The sequence below is a fragment of the Lichenostomus cassidix genome, chromosome 1Aa, assembly GCF_008360975.1.
Source record: "Lichenostomus cassidix isolate B80296 chromosome 1Aa, HeHo_3.0, whole genome shotgun sequence".
In the NCBI taxonomy this organism is placed as follows: domain Eukaryota; kingdom Metazoa; phylum Chordata; class Aves; order Passeriformes; family Meliphagidae; genus Lichenostomus; species Lichenostomus cassidix.
In genome coordinates this window covers 35,238,862-35,254,241 of record NC_139480.1, presented here as the reverse complement: position 1 = coordinate 35,254,241, position 15,380 = coordinate 35,238,862, and the positions used below count along the sequence as shown (strand labels likewise).

Sequence of the window (15,380 nt, the reverse complement as noted above, 5' to 3'; positions counted from 1 at the left end):
CTGGTCAGCAGCAATTGGATAAGCCCAAAAAGTAGGATTATTTCTGAGAAGCAATGGTACAGTCAGGTCAAAACAGCAGGCAAAGCAGTGAGTAGCCTATGACAGCAGACTTCTTTCTTTATGCTAGTGAGCCATTGGTATTGTCTTTTATAACTAGAAAAGTTGGTTTATGCCTTCTTTCATAATTCCTTTGCAGATACTGGGAAAGTCCAGGTGTTTAGAGCAGCACCCCCAGCTTCTCAGAGTGGCTTGTCTTTGCTACCTTGACCAATGTAGCGGAAGGATATTTTGTTCTCCACATTAGTCCTGTCAGACCCACAGAAAGGAAAGTAATAGGGTTCTGGGGTAATACCAAGGAGTCAAAAAAGCTCCTATTTTGAGAGGACATTTAGAAGAGGTAGAGAAAAGGGCTGACAAGGCAGCTGTGGGGAAGCAAAAGGGGTACATAGATTAGACAGTCAGAGGGAACAGGTGTGTGCTAGATAAAAGAGGATGGAGGCTCAACAGGGTGCCACAGGTTTTGAGGCTCTACAAAGATTTCCCCCTGCCCCACCAACACAGATTCCTGAAGCCATATATGCAACTCTTAGCCCTGTTTCGAGTACTTGAATTTGGTAAGAAGCCTTCAGCAAGCTCTACTCATGACACTCCTCTTCTTGTTTGACCTCAAACTCAAGTATTTTCTTGAAGCATAATTCAGACCTCGTTCAATTAATGGTCCCAAAACAAATTTCACGGACTGTTCCCTTCCCCTGTCATTACACAGCAGTCCTTGGCATCTCCACTGCAACAAGATAACATTCATAACAAGTTGACTTCAGGGACCAGATTGAACTCTAAGAGACTAAGACTATGGCGGTAAAAAGACAATGAGTTAACAACCATTGGCTAAAAATAATTCTGTCACTCCTTTGAAACCAGAGTCAAGTCTTCCTGACAGTTTTTTCTGGGTTTGGCTAAGAACAGAGTAAATGTAGTTTACAGGATAAAACTATTAGTGCTATAATTACTCAGAAGTACCAAAAATAATTTAGGCAAATTTTGCTGGGATATGACTAGACCAAGACCTTCCCTCTGCACTAAACACTTTGCAGTCAGATCTACAGGGCTGGCTTTTAGTACGCACAGGAGATTCTTCAAATTCTTCCGTGGCTCTCAGCAGGTATTTCTATTTTTCAGGACACTCTTGCACCACCAACACTTCCCTGGAATGTGCTGTACAATTTTCTTTATTGCCTTTAGCTATGTAACTGGATCAGATGCACAAATGATACATACTACAAAAGCAGAATTAACTTTTAGTGTGCTTAGTTACAGGAATTGCTTTGATCCTTCTTGTTATGAACACATGCAAATGTTAGCTGAAATATGTATCTCCACATAAAGCAGATATCAAGGCTGTGCTATGTCACAGAACATATGGACTGGCGTGCAGCATATGGAATGAATTAAGGATACCTTAAAATAATTGTAGCTCTCTATTTTCTCTAAAAAAGGCACAGCTACTTTGGCCCATTGAGAGAGTGTTTATGTGAAAAGAAACCCAACAACTTCTGCAGGAAACCATATCTAAATCAATTGCTGGTGAACCATCACCAAAATTTGCCTGACAGTGAATGGGAGTTACTATGGCATCTGCTGAAAAATTCAGAGGAGGCCTCATTTATTAAAACAGTAAATCTATACCACTATTAATCAAGCGTGATACAAACTATTGATCTAATCCTTGCTCCCTTAGCTGGTACTCAGAGGCACTAATTAAGGGAGCTGCATAATGTACCTCGTTTGCCTCTGTGTTGAGCTATTAGAAAATGCAATCAGGAATAAAGATGAAGCCTAGAGTAAAACTGCAGTTTATTCATTTAAATGGATTCTATATGACTGTTCTTGAATATTCCAGCAAAATAAGGTCAACCACCGTGAATTGTGGCTGTTGAAATTTTGAAACATTTTGAAGTACATTAATTGTGCTGAGAATTTCTATCTTTGTCACCCACTTATTCTCCAGATCCAGCATTTCAAATGAGGCCTCAAATGCCTTGACTTCTCCCAGCATTACACTGAACAGGACTTGAAGGAACACAAGTGTAACATAGACCCAATTAACCCACACATTCTGGAAGACTTCAAATGCTACAAGAAATGAAATCTTAATCTCTGCAAAGGAAAATAGCAATGAAGATCACTTCAGCTTTATAATTTATATTTCCTGCACATATTTCTGCCAGAAATTTCAAGAAAACATTTTTCCAATTTAGCAGCAATAATTCTGGATTTTATATGGAAGTGTATGAATTACAGGCTTAGTTACAAGATAACTCTCAGTTTCCAGAAATAAGATCAGCTAATCATTACGTGGGGTGGTGCTGCCTCAGGTAGCTGAATGGATAAAATAATTTTGCCTCAGTGTCAGGGCTCTGCAGACAGGAATTAAGTTTTTGGGGGGGGGGTTTGTTGGGTTTTTTTTTGGGGGGGGGAGAGGGTTTGTTTTGGTTTGGGTGGGGTTTTTTTGTTTGTGGTGGTTTTTTGGTTTTTTAATTTTTAAAAATTTTTTTAACAATAAAATAGGGGGTCCTGAAGAAATGGTTTTCCAGATACAGAAGTCTATACTTGATTAAGTAAGACTTACTTTTTAAATTAATTTCTTTCTACAAGTTGGTGAGAAAGTGATCTGGAGTCAGCATTAGCTTACTTCACTATTTTACTTCTGGAATCAACCTTGGAATCAAATGCATCGGCTGTTAAAGATTTGTGTCAAGGGAGACACAATTTGGATTTATATATTGAAAAGTAGGTTGGTACTGCCTTTTCCCTTGCCTTCAGACTTTGGTTTTCTAGAGTCAGCAGAACTCACAGCTTATAAAGTAAAAAGCCCCAAAGAATTGTTTAACAGCAGGAAAACAATCATCATAACTCTTCATATATCTACTTGCACCAGCATCCTGGTTTCAGTCTCCGTGTGATTTCTGATAGACAGGAACATTTATGAAGGCCATCTACAACACAGAAGTCACTTAGGTCACAGAAGATTTTGAAGGTACATTTTTTTCTTGTTGCTCATTTCTGATACAGCTCTCTTATATTTGTGAAATCTACAGAGGCAAGCTTCATCTGAAGAGACTATAGCTCAATCTCCCCCTAATCTGTGCAAGGAAATGAACAGCACTCCAACCCAGTCATCCAGCCTTGGAGCATAAGAACAATTATTCAACAACACTGCTTCATGCATTCTCATTCAGTGCTTACGGAACTGGAAACAACAATAGCTATTTTAGATGACAGTAAAAGAGAAATTCAGAGTCACATCTGATTCAGCACTGATTAACATTAAATATAAACCAGACCTATTTCTTTCACATAATGCTAGATTAAGTCAACCAGTTTAATGAGGGAAATATTTTATGAAGATTTAGAGCCTATCAAAGAACCAGGGGTGACACAACACTCCTAACATTAAGTGAGTAATTTATCTTATCCTATGTGGTTAAGTGGTTTTGAGAGGTCAGGTGCACGTTTCTCTCCATTAACTGTCAGTGCACCACAAGGTGAGAATGTCAGAATCACAGGTTTACCTTTGGGATGCCTAAAATAAATTGGGAAGCATCCAACCTCACATGCTCTCTAACTGATCCCTTATACTAAGGAAAGATGGGAGAAGTTGACAACATTTCTGACTCTCGCATGAAACTGTGCCGCCTCTGTTATTGATTGTAATACTGTTTATGGGAGCTATCTGCACTGCCCTCTGCCTTTTTTAAGCTTGGAAGAGAACCACAGTTCTGTTTGTCTTCTCTTGGCTTCTAGGCTTTCTCAGACAATGTTTATTAGAACTATTTACTAGAATCAACAGATTTTTAAATTCTACTGAAACTTTATACAAACCAAAAGATAAAGAATCTTAAAAAAAAAAAAAAAAAAGGGAAGAGGGATTGTCAAAGTGCTATTCTTGCTCAAGAATGTGGGACATGAATTTCCATAAGCTATGTTACTGCCAGGGCTACAGCTTTCCAGATATTAAGGGTATGTGCATGTACTACAGCTAAGAACAGAACTATGCTTAAAAATCTGAAAACCAAACAAGCTGTAACTTTCTTTTGTTATTATTCCACTCAATTCTCCTTAATGAATGGTATGTAAACCAAAATACAGCAAGAAGGACAATGAAGGAATGTATTTCCATATAAAATGGCCAAAAATTTATGAAATTAAAGCTATAGAGATTAAAATATTCCTTGATAATATCAATCCATTTATGTTGTTTATTTTCAAGAAACCACTATGCTGGACAGTAAAAGGATAATAAACATTTTGGAAGAATGAAATCAAACACACCTTTAAAAAAATAAAATGTGGTGTTCCAAAATAATTTTTATGAGAACTTTTTTTCATTTTTCTCCAGTCTAAATATTATTAAATTTTACTAAAGAGAAGAGCTGCATTCATTCCACAAACAAAATTAATTAGGAGTATAACAAAATAGAAATAATCATATCAGGACATACAATATTTTAATAGTGGAAAAATTGAGTCAAATCATGTCGCTATTATCTGTATCAAGTTTAACAGCACACTAAGAAGTACTTAATTTTCTAAGAAGGACAGGGTATTTCAAAGAAATACAGTCTCTTCAGTACAGTAAAAAGAACTGTTTATATTAGAAAAAAATTTGAAAGGACCAGCATGAATTTAAGAAATTCTGTTTTGATCTTTGCATTATTTTATCACTGAAAATAATAGCTAGGGATTAGGATTAAAGTATGCATTCCACAGTTCTCTTCTCTCTCTCAAAACATGCATGTTTATAGTCCTAGACAAGACGATAACACATCATTGCAACAAGGAATCAAACCTGAGGACTGAATTACTGTTAAAAACAGCCAGTCCTCTCAGAAGTCAGATCTGAACTACCAATTACTTCCTCTATGTCTGGTCAACATGGTTACTGACCTTCTGTCATGTCACAGTCAGAGACAAGTTTATGTATTTAATCTCTGCATCATGTAATGTCATACAGGCAGGGAGAACTGCACACTGTGCATCAGAGACAAGACTGAATCAGCACAGCACCCACAAGGCAGATAACATCCCAACTCTGGTACTAGTCCAAAAGAAAGTGAGGCAGCTTTCCACACTGCACCTTGCAGCCAAGCTGAGCTGTTTTTAGGTTGATGGCAGCTTTTTGAACAGTGACTTTTTCAGAAAATTGAAAGAGTCTGTGTAATTCTCATAGCCCTCAGAACTTGTTTTAGGAACACTGCTGTGTCACATCGAAGCACCAGGCACTACAGAAGAAGCTGCACCACACTGCAGCATCAGGGTTCAATTCCCATTGCTTGTCCCAAAAAGAGCTTTTCCAACTGCTTTCTTATCCCAAGAAGTTCTGATGCTTTGCCATCAAGGCCAGCCCTCAACACACTGCTAAGAGTCTCTAAATGCCTCCCTAGTGCTGCTCACCATAAAGGAACATTGCAAGGATTAGGCCTATTATTGGTCTTTCTCTCAGAGAAGGGAAATAAATATTTAAAAAAACAAGCTTTTCTTAAAAAGTTACCATATTGTCAGCTGGCCAATCAGATTAACTTAATCATCACTATAATTGTTTGGGTTTTTTTAAAATAGGAAAGATGACAGATTAATAATGTAATAAAGATCACCAGAAAGTATACTCCACATGGCAACTGTAGCCAGGTCCACATATCTTATTGCTACTCTTGAATGACAGACCATAAATCTACTCTTTGCAAACAGATCTCTCCTCCATGCTGACTTGCTTGCAAGGCACACACTCAAGGTAACACTACTGACAGGGCGCTGGAAACAGGAATCTAGCTACATATCCCTATTGGAAGAATATTTCCTCTTAAGTGATATCCATGTATGCACATGCAGACAGACATAAATTTATAGCTCCAGTACCTTTTTCCATGGTGCATGAGGACCATATGCAGCAGCAGTCTGCTGCAGATTATCAACAAAAGAAAGTCAAGTTTATATAATGTGAAATCTTGTGAAAGCCTTCACAGTGCTCTAGTGTAGTTACCTCTGAAAAAGGTGCAGGATCCAGTATCACCATGAAAGTACCTTGGAAAATTGGTGGGGAATGCATTACTCGTCTAATGATGAGTGTTTTTTAAGTAGATTAAACTTGGCCTGACAATGCAGGTTGGGTCTTTAATCAAGACCTTACCTTAATACTCCATGAGCAAGACATCCTAGAGGACTGGATCAATATTTACTCAGAAAAAAACCACTTACCTACAACAATTGTATTAAAAAAGAGCATTTTTCAGTATCTAGACTCGGGGACGTCTAGCCACATCTGACTGCATCCAGTGCATGGAAAAAGAAGGTGCCACACTGACTCTGTATAACTGCACACTACTTCTCTGAGGTGTCAAAACCAAATAAAATTGTAGCACATTATGACATTACTCAACATTTGGAAGTTCTTCTAATAGGCTAGATATTTCAGAATAATCTGCAATATTCTACTAATCAGAGAGTAGACAAATCATGGCCTACTGAAGTCTGATGTAATGACCTATTTCTAGCTCTTTACTGCTGCCAATGGGAAGATGTCACAAAGCAAGAATGAAGGGCAGTGCCAAAAGCAAATGGATACTCCTCTCCCCATGATACCTCCTTCCCTACTACATCTCTGGACTGTTAAGGGCTAATCACTACTTTATGTCAGCAGCAGGAGCTGAGTGGTAGGGCACACAACTGTGTTTTACTGCAGTGATGCTGGAACATCACTGAGCTGTGACGCTGTGACTGAGTCCCAAACAACTCCGTTGCCTTTTTGCAGTTAAATGCATCTCAGTACTACCAAGCCTTGCAAGCACCAGCAGAAAAGACAGTAGTATCAGCAATTCTTTTCATGCCACCCTTGACATCACAGTGCAAGTAGAATCACATTATTTACAATTTTGCAATTAAAACTGTAAATTATGCAATGTTCCCAGGTATCTCAAGAATCAAAAATTTACAAATGTTCCACTATTTTCCCCTCGTTTTACACTGTCACTATCAACATATTGGATTTCAAAACAGGGACAATTCCATTACCTCAATTAAGTAAAACCACCACTGTATGTGTTAATTATTAGCTCTCACCATAATAAAACACAAAATATTGCATAAATTCCAGAAATTCTCAATGGAACTGCTTTTCCATTCTGTTTGAAAAGCACCACAGAGAAAAAAAAGAGTCTGGTCTAGCAGATTACAAGGAAAAAATATATTGGAAAAATGATGTAACAGTACAAGTCAGGGCAAAAAAAATTACTGAAGCTTGAAGGTGCCTTCCATCTCTAAATACAGCACAAGGGCCAGTTGTAAAAAAAAAAATGGAGAGGTGGGGCATCTGGGAGAAACAGAAGAAAAAACCCTCATTCATTAGAGAAAGAGGAAAGAGATTATTTATCTGCAAAGTGTTAAATTGAACTTGCTGCAAAATTGATCAGATCTCTTCAGACTCGGAAATACCCTACGGCAATTATTGATCAAGAGTAGTGAATGTGCTACAGACCATGTTTATGTGCTATACAAAAAAAAAAAAAACAGAAGAGGAGAACTAAAGTGTGTTTAAAACATATTTAACTTTGAAACACACTCAACTGCTGAGTTAATGGTTGTATGAGTTATTGCAGCAATGTGTATGAGGATAGATGATCTTCAGGAAAACATACCTGGCTAGATTGAATGCATCATCAATCAAGCCTGCTCGATTACTGACAGAGATAACCTGTGAGGGGCAAGCACAAAAATTGAACCATTTAGGGTGATGAAACAGTCAAGGTTCATCTATGAAAGCAGATTTCAGGGATGAAAAGAGGAGCTTACCTCATGGTTCCTTGTTAGCTGATTAATTAGCAGCCTCCAATTCCTAATATCATAATTAACTCTAAAGTAGCCAGTCTGGTTGATGTTCCCCAGCAACCAACTTGCCTCTTCCAAAGCAGGAATTCTGTGGTGTTCTGGAAACAAAGAACAAGACGGGATGGGGTCTTAGTTTTAAACTTACACATTCCAAAGATATACCTGTTAAATTTTCTCCTTCTTTAAATACACATGAAAGCAGTAAAATCAATTCAAAGATTATAAAAGTATCATGTTTGATTAATAATTTCCTTTATCTTTTCTGATGTAGAGAGATGCCAGCTGACATTCCCATGGGGACCTTTTACCCACACAGAACTTCAAAGGTGCTTTTTTCTTCTGGCAAACACTATTTTTATGAGAGGTACCCACTTTAAGTCTGGTACCCTGATTCTGGCCATGCCAAAATAACTTCCTACAACCCTAACTCAAATAATTCAATGAGAACTATATAGAGAGAGACTAGAGTAAACCTGTGATTAAAAAAATAAATTCTTAAGTGTTTCTGCATGTATTTGATTAAGCTTTTACACTGAATTTTAAATTAACGTAGATCCAGTTGTACAGCTTCTAGCTACTAACCACTGAGAGCAGTCTCTTTAGAGCTACACCAATTAACCTTGTATCACCTAACCTGTTCTTCATCTTTCCCCTTGTTTTAAGTAATCACTTTAGGGCTGAAAGTCTAAATTTATTACAGTATGTGCACAGCCAGGCACTCCACAACTATTTACAGGAACAGGGATTTCAAAATTTCAACAAAATTGCCCTGAACTCACAACATGCACTACTTTTTTACCAGGAAACAAAGCCTAAGGCTTCAATGTCTGTGGAAGAAGTCTTCAATCTAGCAAATTATTTTGACAAAACTACGAACAAGAACTCACTAAAAATTCAGAAACTTTTTTTTTTCAACTAAAAATTCAGAAACATTTTTTTCAACTAATCAAATTCATTTGTACACTGTTGAAGGAACAGTCTTCTCATGCATTTTTAAAAATAAAACAAAAACATAAAATATGTTATAAATGTAATTCCATCAGGGAATTGTTTGGTGTGCTTGAATTCCTCAGAATTAACAAGTTGGGAAAAAGTTAGCAGTATGGTCATTACAATTCACACATACTATCCAGTACATAGGCTTACAATAAATTGATTTGTTTCAGTCTTTCTTATAAAAAAGTAATTTCTGAGGAAATACTAGTTAACTAGGGCTACAGATAAAAGTTGCACTTCTCCCCTGACTAATAGCAAACCCCCAAACAACTACTATTTTAGGGTGCAATAAATACAAAGATCAGCAAGACCCCAATCTTAAAAACACATAATTATATGTTTAAGTCCATGAAGCTGCATTATGCACATGAATTTAGATAAAAAACTACAGGAATAAAAAAGAAAGTCCTTTTTTTTCTCCTAGGTAGTTATGAAACCATTAAAATCTCTGAAAAATACACTGATTAGAAATATTAAGCCCAGAATAACTCAGTTGTTGCCTGTTCAGTTCAATTCTTATTGCTCTTTTAGTTATCTGTGGTAAAGCACGAAGCAGACACCTTCTTTAGGATCCAACATATCCTGCAGCAATAGGACTGAGAAAATCTGAATTAAGTCCTACAACTCTGTGGACTTCCCAGGTGTTCATACTGTCAAAACACCTAAGGTGCTGCGGTAACACTTGTGTGTCCTTTCTTCCACAAGGGGCTGTACAGATCAGTCCTAAGCAAACCCTCTTAGACTTGCTCCTCTGCTTAAATCCTTTCTTCATCAGGTCCAAGTCAGAGGCAGCCCATTGCTCCATCCTACTTAGAGAAGACTTGAATCCTGTTGCTTATATCACAGTACAGCTGTAAAGCAGTACAGCTTTCTGCCCATGCTCTTTGGCTGCAAACTAATCTTTAAATGCCACCAAACCTGAAAGCAGCTACTTGTAACTGGTTAATCCTTGCAGCTCTACAATACTACCTAAAAGCATACCAAATAGGCTGTGAGCACACATTAAGCAATATCTGGGTAAATAAATACATTAAATAGAAATTTTCAAAATCAGATGTAATGAAAAAAATCCATCCATTTTTTCTTTGAGCATTTGCATTAAATTTTCACCTCTGAAGTGAGGAAATTACTTATGTGTTAATACAGTATTGAATGATACTTGCCAGTCAAATATGACAAGTTCAGAATAAGCTACTTCACATGTAACAGCTGTGCAACACCACAAACACATATCTCTATATAGAAGGAGAGTATCTTTTCAAAGCATGATGGCATTATTGCTGTTTGGGTCAGTTTAAATACAACGATTATCCCTTGCGATTATTTTTCAGTAAGACCACTCATGTACTGACCTTTTCCTGAAATACAGGACAGCAATCTGTCACACCTCCCCAGCTCACATAAAGAGGTGGCTATTTAAAGGGACTACCTGATACATGTGTTTCATATAGTTCTATATAATTTAATACAATTTGATATTTGTGTCCGCTAGTTCTCATGCTTTCCGATAAAAGAAATTCTTTCTTTTGGTGATTACAGGCACTAAAAATTTCTATACAGCTGGGTAATGTTTCCACTCACCACGAACACATTTATTAGTTTCCTCTCAAAAGTATTACAGTTAGGGAAAAGGTAGTAACTCAGTGTTAAACCCTACATTAAACCATTCATGACTTTCTAAACAACAACAAAGATTTCATTTGGGATGAAATCTATCTTTGAAAGTTTTAGTTCACCTCTTAAAAGTCAATGTAAAATATATATCCCTTTGTATTTGAGATTAAAGGGAATTTTTTTTAATCTTCTTCCATCAGAAAGTCTTTTTCCATGGTCATGTTTTGTCTGGATGCCTCGGAAAATAACATTGCTCTAAAACTTCCAGTTTAGCTACATACATATAAAAAGCACTTAGGAGGAAATGGTTAAATTTTGTATTATTTGTTTTGATGTAAAAAAATCAGTTAGGGTCTCATTCCCAGTTTGTCTGCTCTCAAAGTGTGAGATAGTCCTCCAGCTGGTGCATGTGGCTTGAAGTTCTGAGCTCTCCCAGCCCTTCAGCAACTCCATTTCCATCAAAACCAGCATGTGAGGCAGGTATGGGAGAAGGGCACCCTTCTGCAAGCGTGTACTGCCAAAAGCATGGGCCAAACACAGTTCCAGTGCCATTTCAAGTGTTCAGACTCAAAGTTGTCATTTTAACTCCTCACTTTTTACAACCCTTAGCATACTAAGAAATTGGTTATGCTGGTAGAATCCCTGCTGGGGGAATTGACTCCATTTTGCTGCAAAAATAACTGCACAAGTGTAGCAGAATTTCTTGACAACAAGAACAAGTGAAATTTTTCTGACCAAAAAAAATAGTTCCATGAGGAATTTCCTAATAAGTTGTACTAGCTTTAACTAAATTCCGCAAATCTTCTTCCAAGAACTTTTCATACAGGGAGAAGGCAAACCAGAAGAAAAGGTTCTGTCTTACTTGCCATTTCGCTGTAGCTCCATGCTGAAAGAAAATATTTTTGTATAGGGATCAACACAAGAAATGGAGCACATCACGAAATATGATCATGTTCCATCTCACATACTCTTTCCTCAGATTACCCTTCCATCCATTAGCATTCCTATATGATGGAACTGCTAATGTCTAAGGTGACACAGTGGAAGCAGTAGTCTTCTGCTAGGATCTTCACTTGGCTGTTGGAATAAGGGGAATGATTCTGACTCACTCTGTCAAAACTATGCAGGATTGCAAGTTCTGTATCTCTGGTCCTCATTATGGCTGGCTGAAGCTTAAAGCAGGACCTGTATATTGATCTTTCTTCACAGTGCTTTCCTTCTCTCTGCTTTTGAAAGATAAAAGAGTGGAGTCTGGAAGCAACACAGGTAACAGCAGCTGAGTCTCAGAAAAGAAAAGAAAGGGTATTTTTCTAAAGCTGCAACTAATGCTCCATTCCCCAATGGCCAGCCAGCAAACCCCAGCTCAGAAAAATATGTCTTCTACAAAACACTCCATGGAGGAGAATCTGACTGTCAAGTGGCTTAAAGTAGAGATTATCTAGTAGGAGGTGGCAAAGTAAATTGGTACTTGCTGTTGGAAGGCAATTGCCCTGTTAAACTTTCTTTCCCCCATCTCATGGCAATCATGAGGAGATATTAGTAGTAATCTGAACAGCAGTCACTTTATCTGAGGCAGGGAGGTCCATCAAAGGAATATTTCCCTGGAACATAACAAATCAGTGAATGAACAGGAGGTGGGGATGGAAAGGACAGGGAGGCAGACTAAAGCTGTGTCAGCCAGTTCAGCAGCACTTGCTGAGTTGCACGGAGATGTTTCTTGTTTGGAGCCTAAGCACCAGAACAGTGATTCCCAGGGAACAGCAAGTATGCCTTTGTCCAAAGCTCTGCTCACCTGTTAGAAATGGATGCTAGCTAAATCTCCTCACTTGAGGAGGTCAGCTCTGAATTTGCAGAAACATGCACAGGTGAGCCTGTGGTTCCACACCTAGTACACCTCCATCAGCAATCACCAACACCTTCCCGCAAGCCCAGCTAAGCAGTCATCTTATAGGGATGGAAAGGGTTCAAAGCTAGTCCTTGACTTTCTGCCCCCTACTGATTTTGGTCTGATCCCAAAATGCTGCAGATACATGTTCACAGATCATTACAGCAACTACAAAAGAGGCAATTTATCTAGAAGAAACAGAAACAAGCCCTGGAACTATGACAGAGCAGAAGTTTGCAACACCAATGATTTCCACAGCACCAGCAAAATTTATCATTCAGCAGACCTGCAAGACGGAGGCACAAAGAGCACTGCAGCCACCTTAGTATGATGTCTCTGACCTCAGCATGGATAGGAAGGTTCAGCATGAGATGTTTCCTTTGTGACAGGTTTACAGTCACTTGAAGCAGAACAGCCTCATCCATGGCTGTGGGGGGTGAACAGGGAAAAGGTGGTGGTGACCTATTTGAGCAGCACTCTAAGAGCAAATGAGAATGCTCCATTTCACACGCCATACAAACCGAACCAAGTAAGAGGACCATAATATGATGGCTGGTATATGAACTGATGAGTAGAAATATGGTTATATAAATACTAGGGTTCACTGGGTGAGGAGAAGAAAGACTGGCAGAAGCACTTGCAAAATGAAAAGCTTTCAAAACTATGACTACATACCTTCCACAGGCAGGTGGGGAGAGCTCTATTAAATATGAAACATCTTGGAGATTATGCACTTTGTCAAACAAGTTGCCAAGGCCTAGCACTGTCCTCCCTACAGGATTTGCTGCAAAGGACAATGAATTACAACTCAAAAAGACACTGCATAGCTGTAATTTCTAGGGTGTTACTTCACTTCAGTGTTGTGAAGAATGGACAGATGTAGCAGAGTTGCCAGCAATTGTGGTGACATGCAGTTATCTGAACTGATCCTGCTCACCATATTGAACAATCAGTGGTCTGCATGCTCACTATCTCCGATATGTATCCAGAGATAGACAGGATGAGGAGAGAGCAGCAACTTGATCATTCATGTGGCTCTCACAAAGCTGGAGAGCAGGTTCATATCCCTTGTTCATGAAAATACCAACTGGTATCCTACAACACCTCAGTGAGGTCACAGACATGGTAGCAAAGAGGATGCAAAAATCAGCAATTCTATCTTTTGTCTTTCTGAATGTACATGAAAGGAAAGACTCTTACATTAGCAAATAACCATTCTTGGTGAGCTAGGGCAAGACACGGGGTTTCCTCCCAATGGATATGGTTATCAGAAATACCACCAAAAAAAGAACTTTTTTTTGTGTATTTCTATATGTAGATATTTCAAAACTGCTGTGGTTTCATTTTTCTCAGATAACCCACAGAGAAGGTTAACTTTTTTGAAAGATTTAAGTGATATGCCAAGATATCACAATGGTAGTCATCAACTTGAGCCCTCTTCCCTATTGGCAGCTGAAATGAGGAGTGTGATCAGTAATACATGACTATGTTAGGTTTGCATGGGCAGGTTTGGTAGGGGAGGACAGGCTTCAGGAATGGCTTCTGTGAGAAGCTGCCAGAAGCTTTTCCCATGTCCAGCAGAGCCAATGCCAGCTGGGTCCAAGATGCACATGCCACTAGCCAAGGCTGGGCCAACCAGAACTGGTAGTAATACCTCTGTGATAACATATTTAAGAAGGGAAAAAAAAAATACTGCACAGGTGTAATTGTGGCCAGAGAAGAGTGGGGTGAGAATATGTGAGAGGAACAACTGTGCAGAGACCAAAGTCAGGTGGACAAGGAGGGGCAAGAGATGCTCCAGATGTTGGAGCTGAGAGTCCTCTGCAGCCTGTGGTGCAGCCTGTGGTGAAGCAGCTGTGCCCCAGTAGCCCATGGAGCTCCATGGGGATGCACTGATCCACCTGTAGCCTGTGGAAGAGACTCACCCCAGAGCAGGAGGATGCCTGGGAGGAGTCTTTGACCCTGAGGGAGGGACCCCACATTGGAGATGGGGAAATGCTTCTTTCCCTGAACAGCAGGAGAAACAACATGTGAGGAACTGATCATAACCCCAATTCCCTGCCTCCCTGCACTGCTGGGGGGGAGGAGTCAGAGCTGTGAAAGGCAGGGGGATAGGTGTTTTAAGGTCTGCTTTTACTTCTCATTATCCTGCTCTGATTTCGTTAGTAATAAATCCAAATAATATCCCACATTCGAGTCTGTTTTGCCAAGATAGTATTTGGTGAGTGATCCCTCTCTCAGACCTTACCAAGACCCATGAACACCTGCCCTGTCCAGTTTCAGAGGGGAGTGATAAAGTTAATTTAGTGGGCGCCTGGTGTCCAGCCAGGGTCAACACACCACAATCACAAACATCAGAGATTAGCAGTTGTTTAGCTCCTATCCACTCTTCTAGTCACACTGGAAGCTTTTTCAGCACAACAGTTCAGTCAACGAGGAGGAATTGCCTAATCTTTCCTAAAAAGGGCACGGAAACCATCCTCATGAACAGCATTTACTCCAAAGTTGAGTATCTTCATTTAATTACACATTGAAGAACAATATGACCACTTCCAATCTTCCAAAGATCCTCTGGAGCAGTTTGTCTCACCACCAGCTTGCAGTTTTTCCCAGATTATTCACTGGGGCAGTACTGAAACTGTGTCCTCTGTACAACAGAAAGTCTTCAAGTTTCTTCCAGTCCACAAGAATCAAACCTGGAAACTGTCCTTTGGAGTCTCAGAATTCCTCCCTCATCCCCATGAAAGAAGCACACCAGCTGCAGAAAAACTCCCAGGAGTAACAAAATCAAGTATACCAGCCTCAATAGATAATAGCATGTACAATCATACATTGAGTGTACATTCAGGCATGTTCTTACTAATGTTTTTATGTTGAGGAATTCTTCAGCTCAGCTAGATCACAATAAGTAGACGCAAGAGGACACTACTGCTGTAGTCATAAGTTTACAGTCTCATTTTCAATGAGGCACAGCAAGTGAATGAGTGAGTGAAAGTAATGAGGA

At 39.1% G+C, this 15,380-nt stretch overlaps 1 protein-coding gene across 1 annotated transcript in view; it reads right to left on the bottom strand.

Moving 5' to 3' along the window:
* TRHDE (thyrotropin releasing hormone degrading enzyme) overlaps window positions 1-15,380 on the bottom strand; it is a 193,662-nt gene that overhangs the window by 32,624 nt on the left and 145,658 nt on the right. The window contains exons 11-12 of the mRNA XM_085045076.1: window positions 7,846-7,979; window positions 7,692-7,747 (exon numbers count right to left, since the gene is read on the bottom strand). Of these exons, the coding sequence (XP_084901202.1) occupies window positions 7,692-7,747; window positions 7,846-7,979 (190 nt within the window). The remainder of the gene's footprint in view (window positions 1-7,691; window positions 7,748-7,845; window positions 7,980-15,380) is intronic.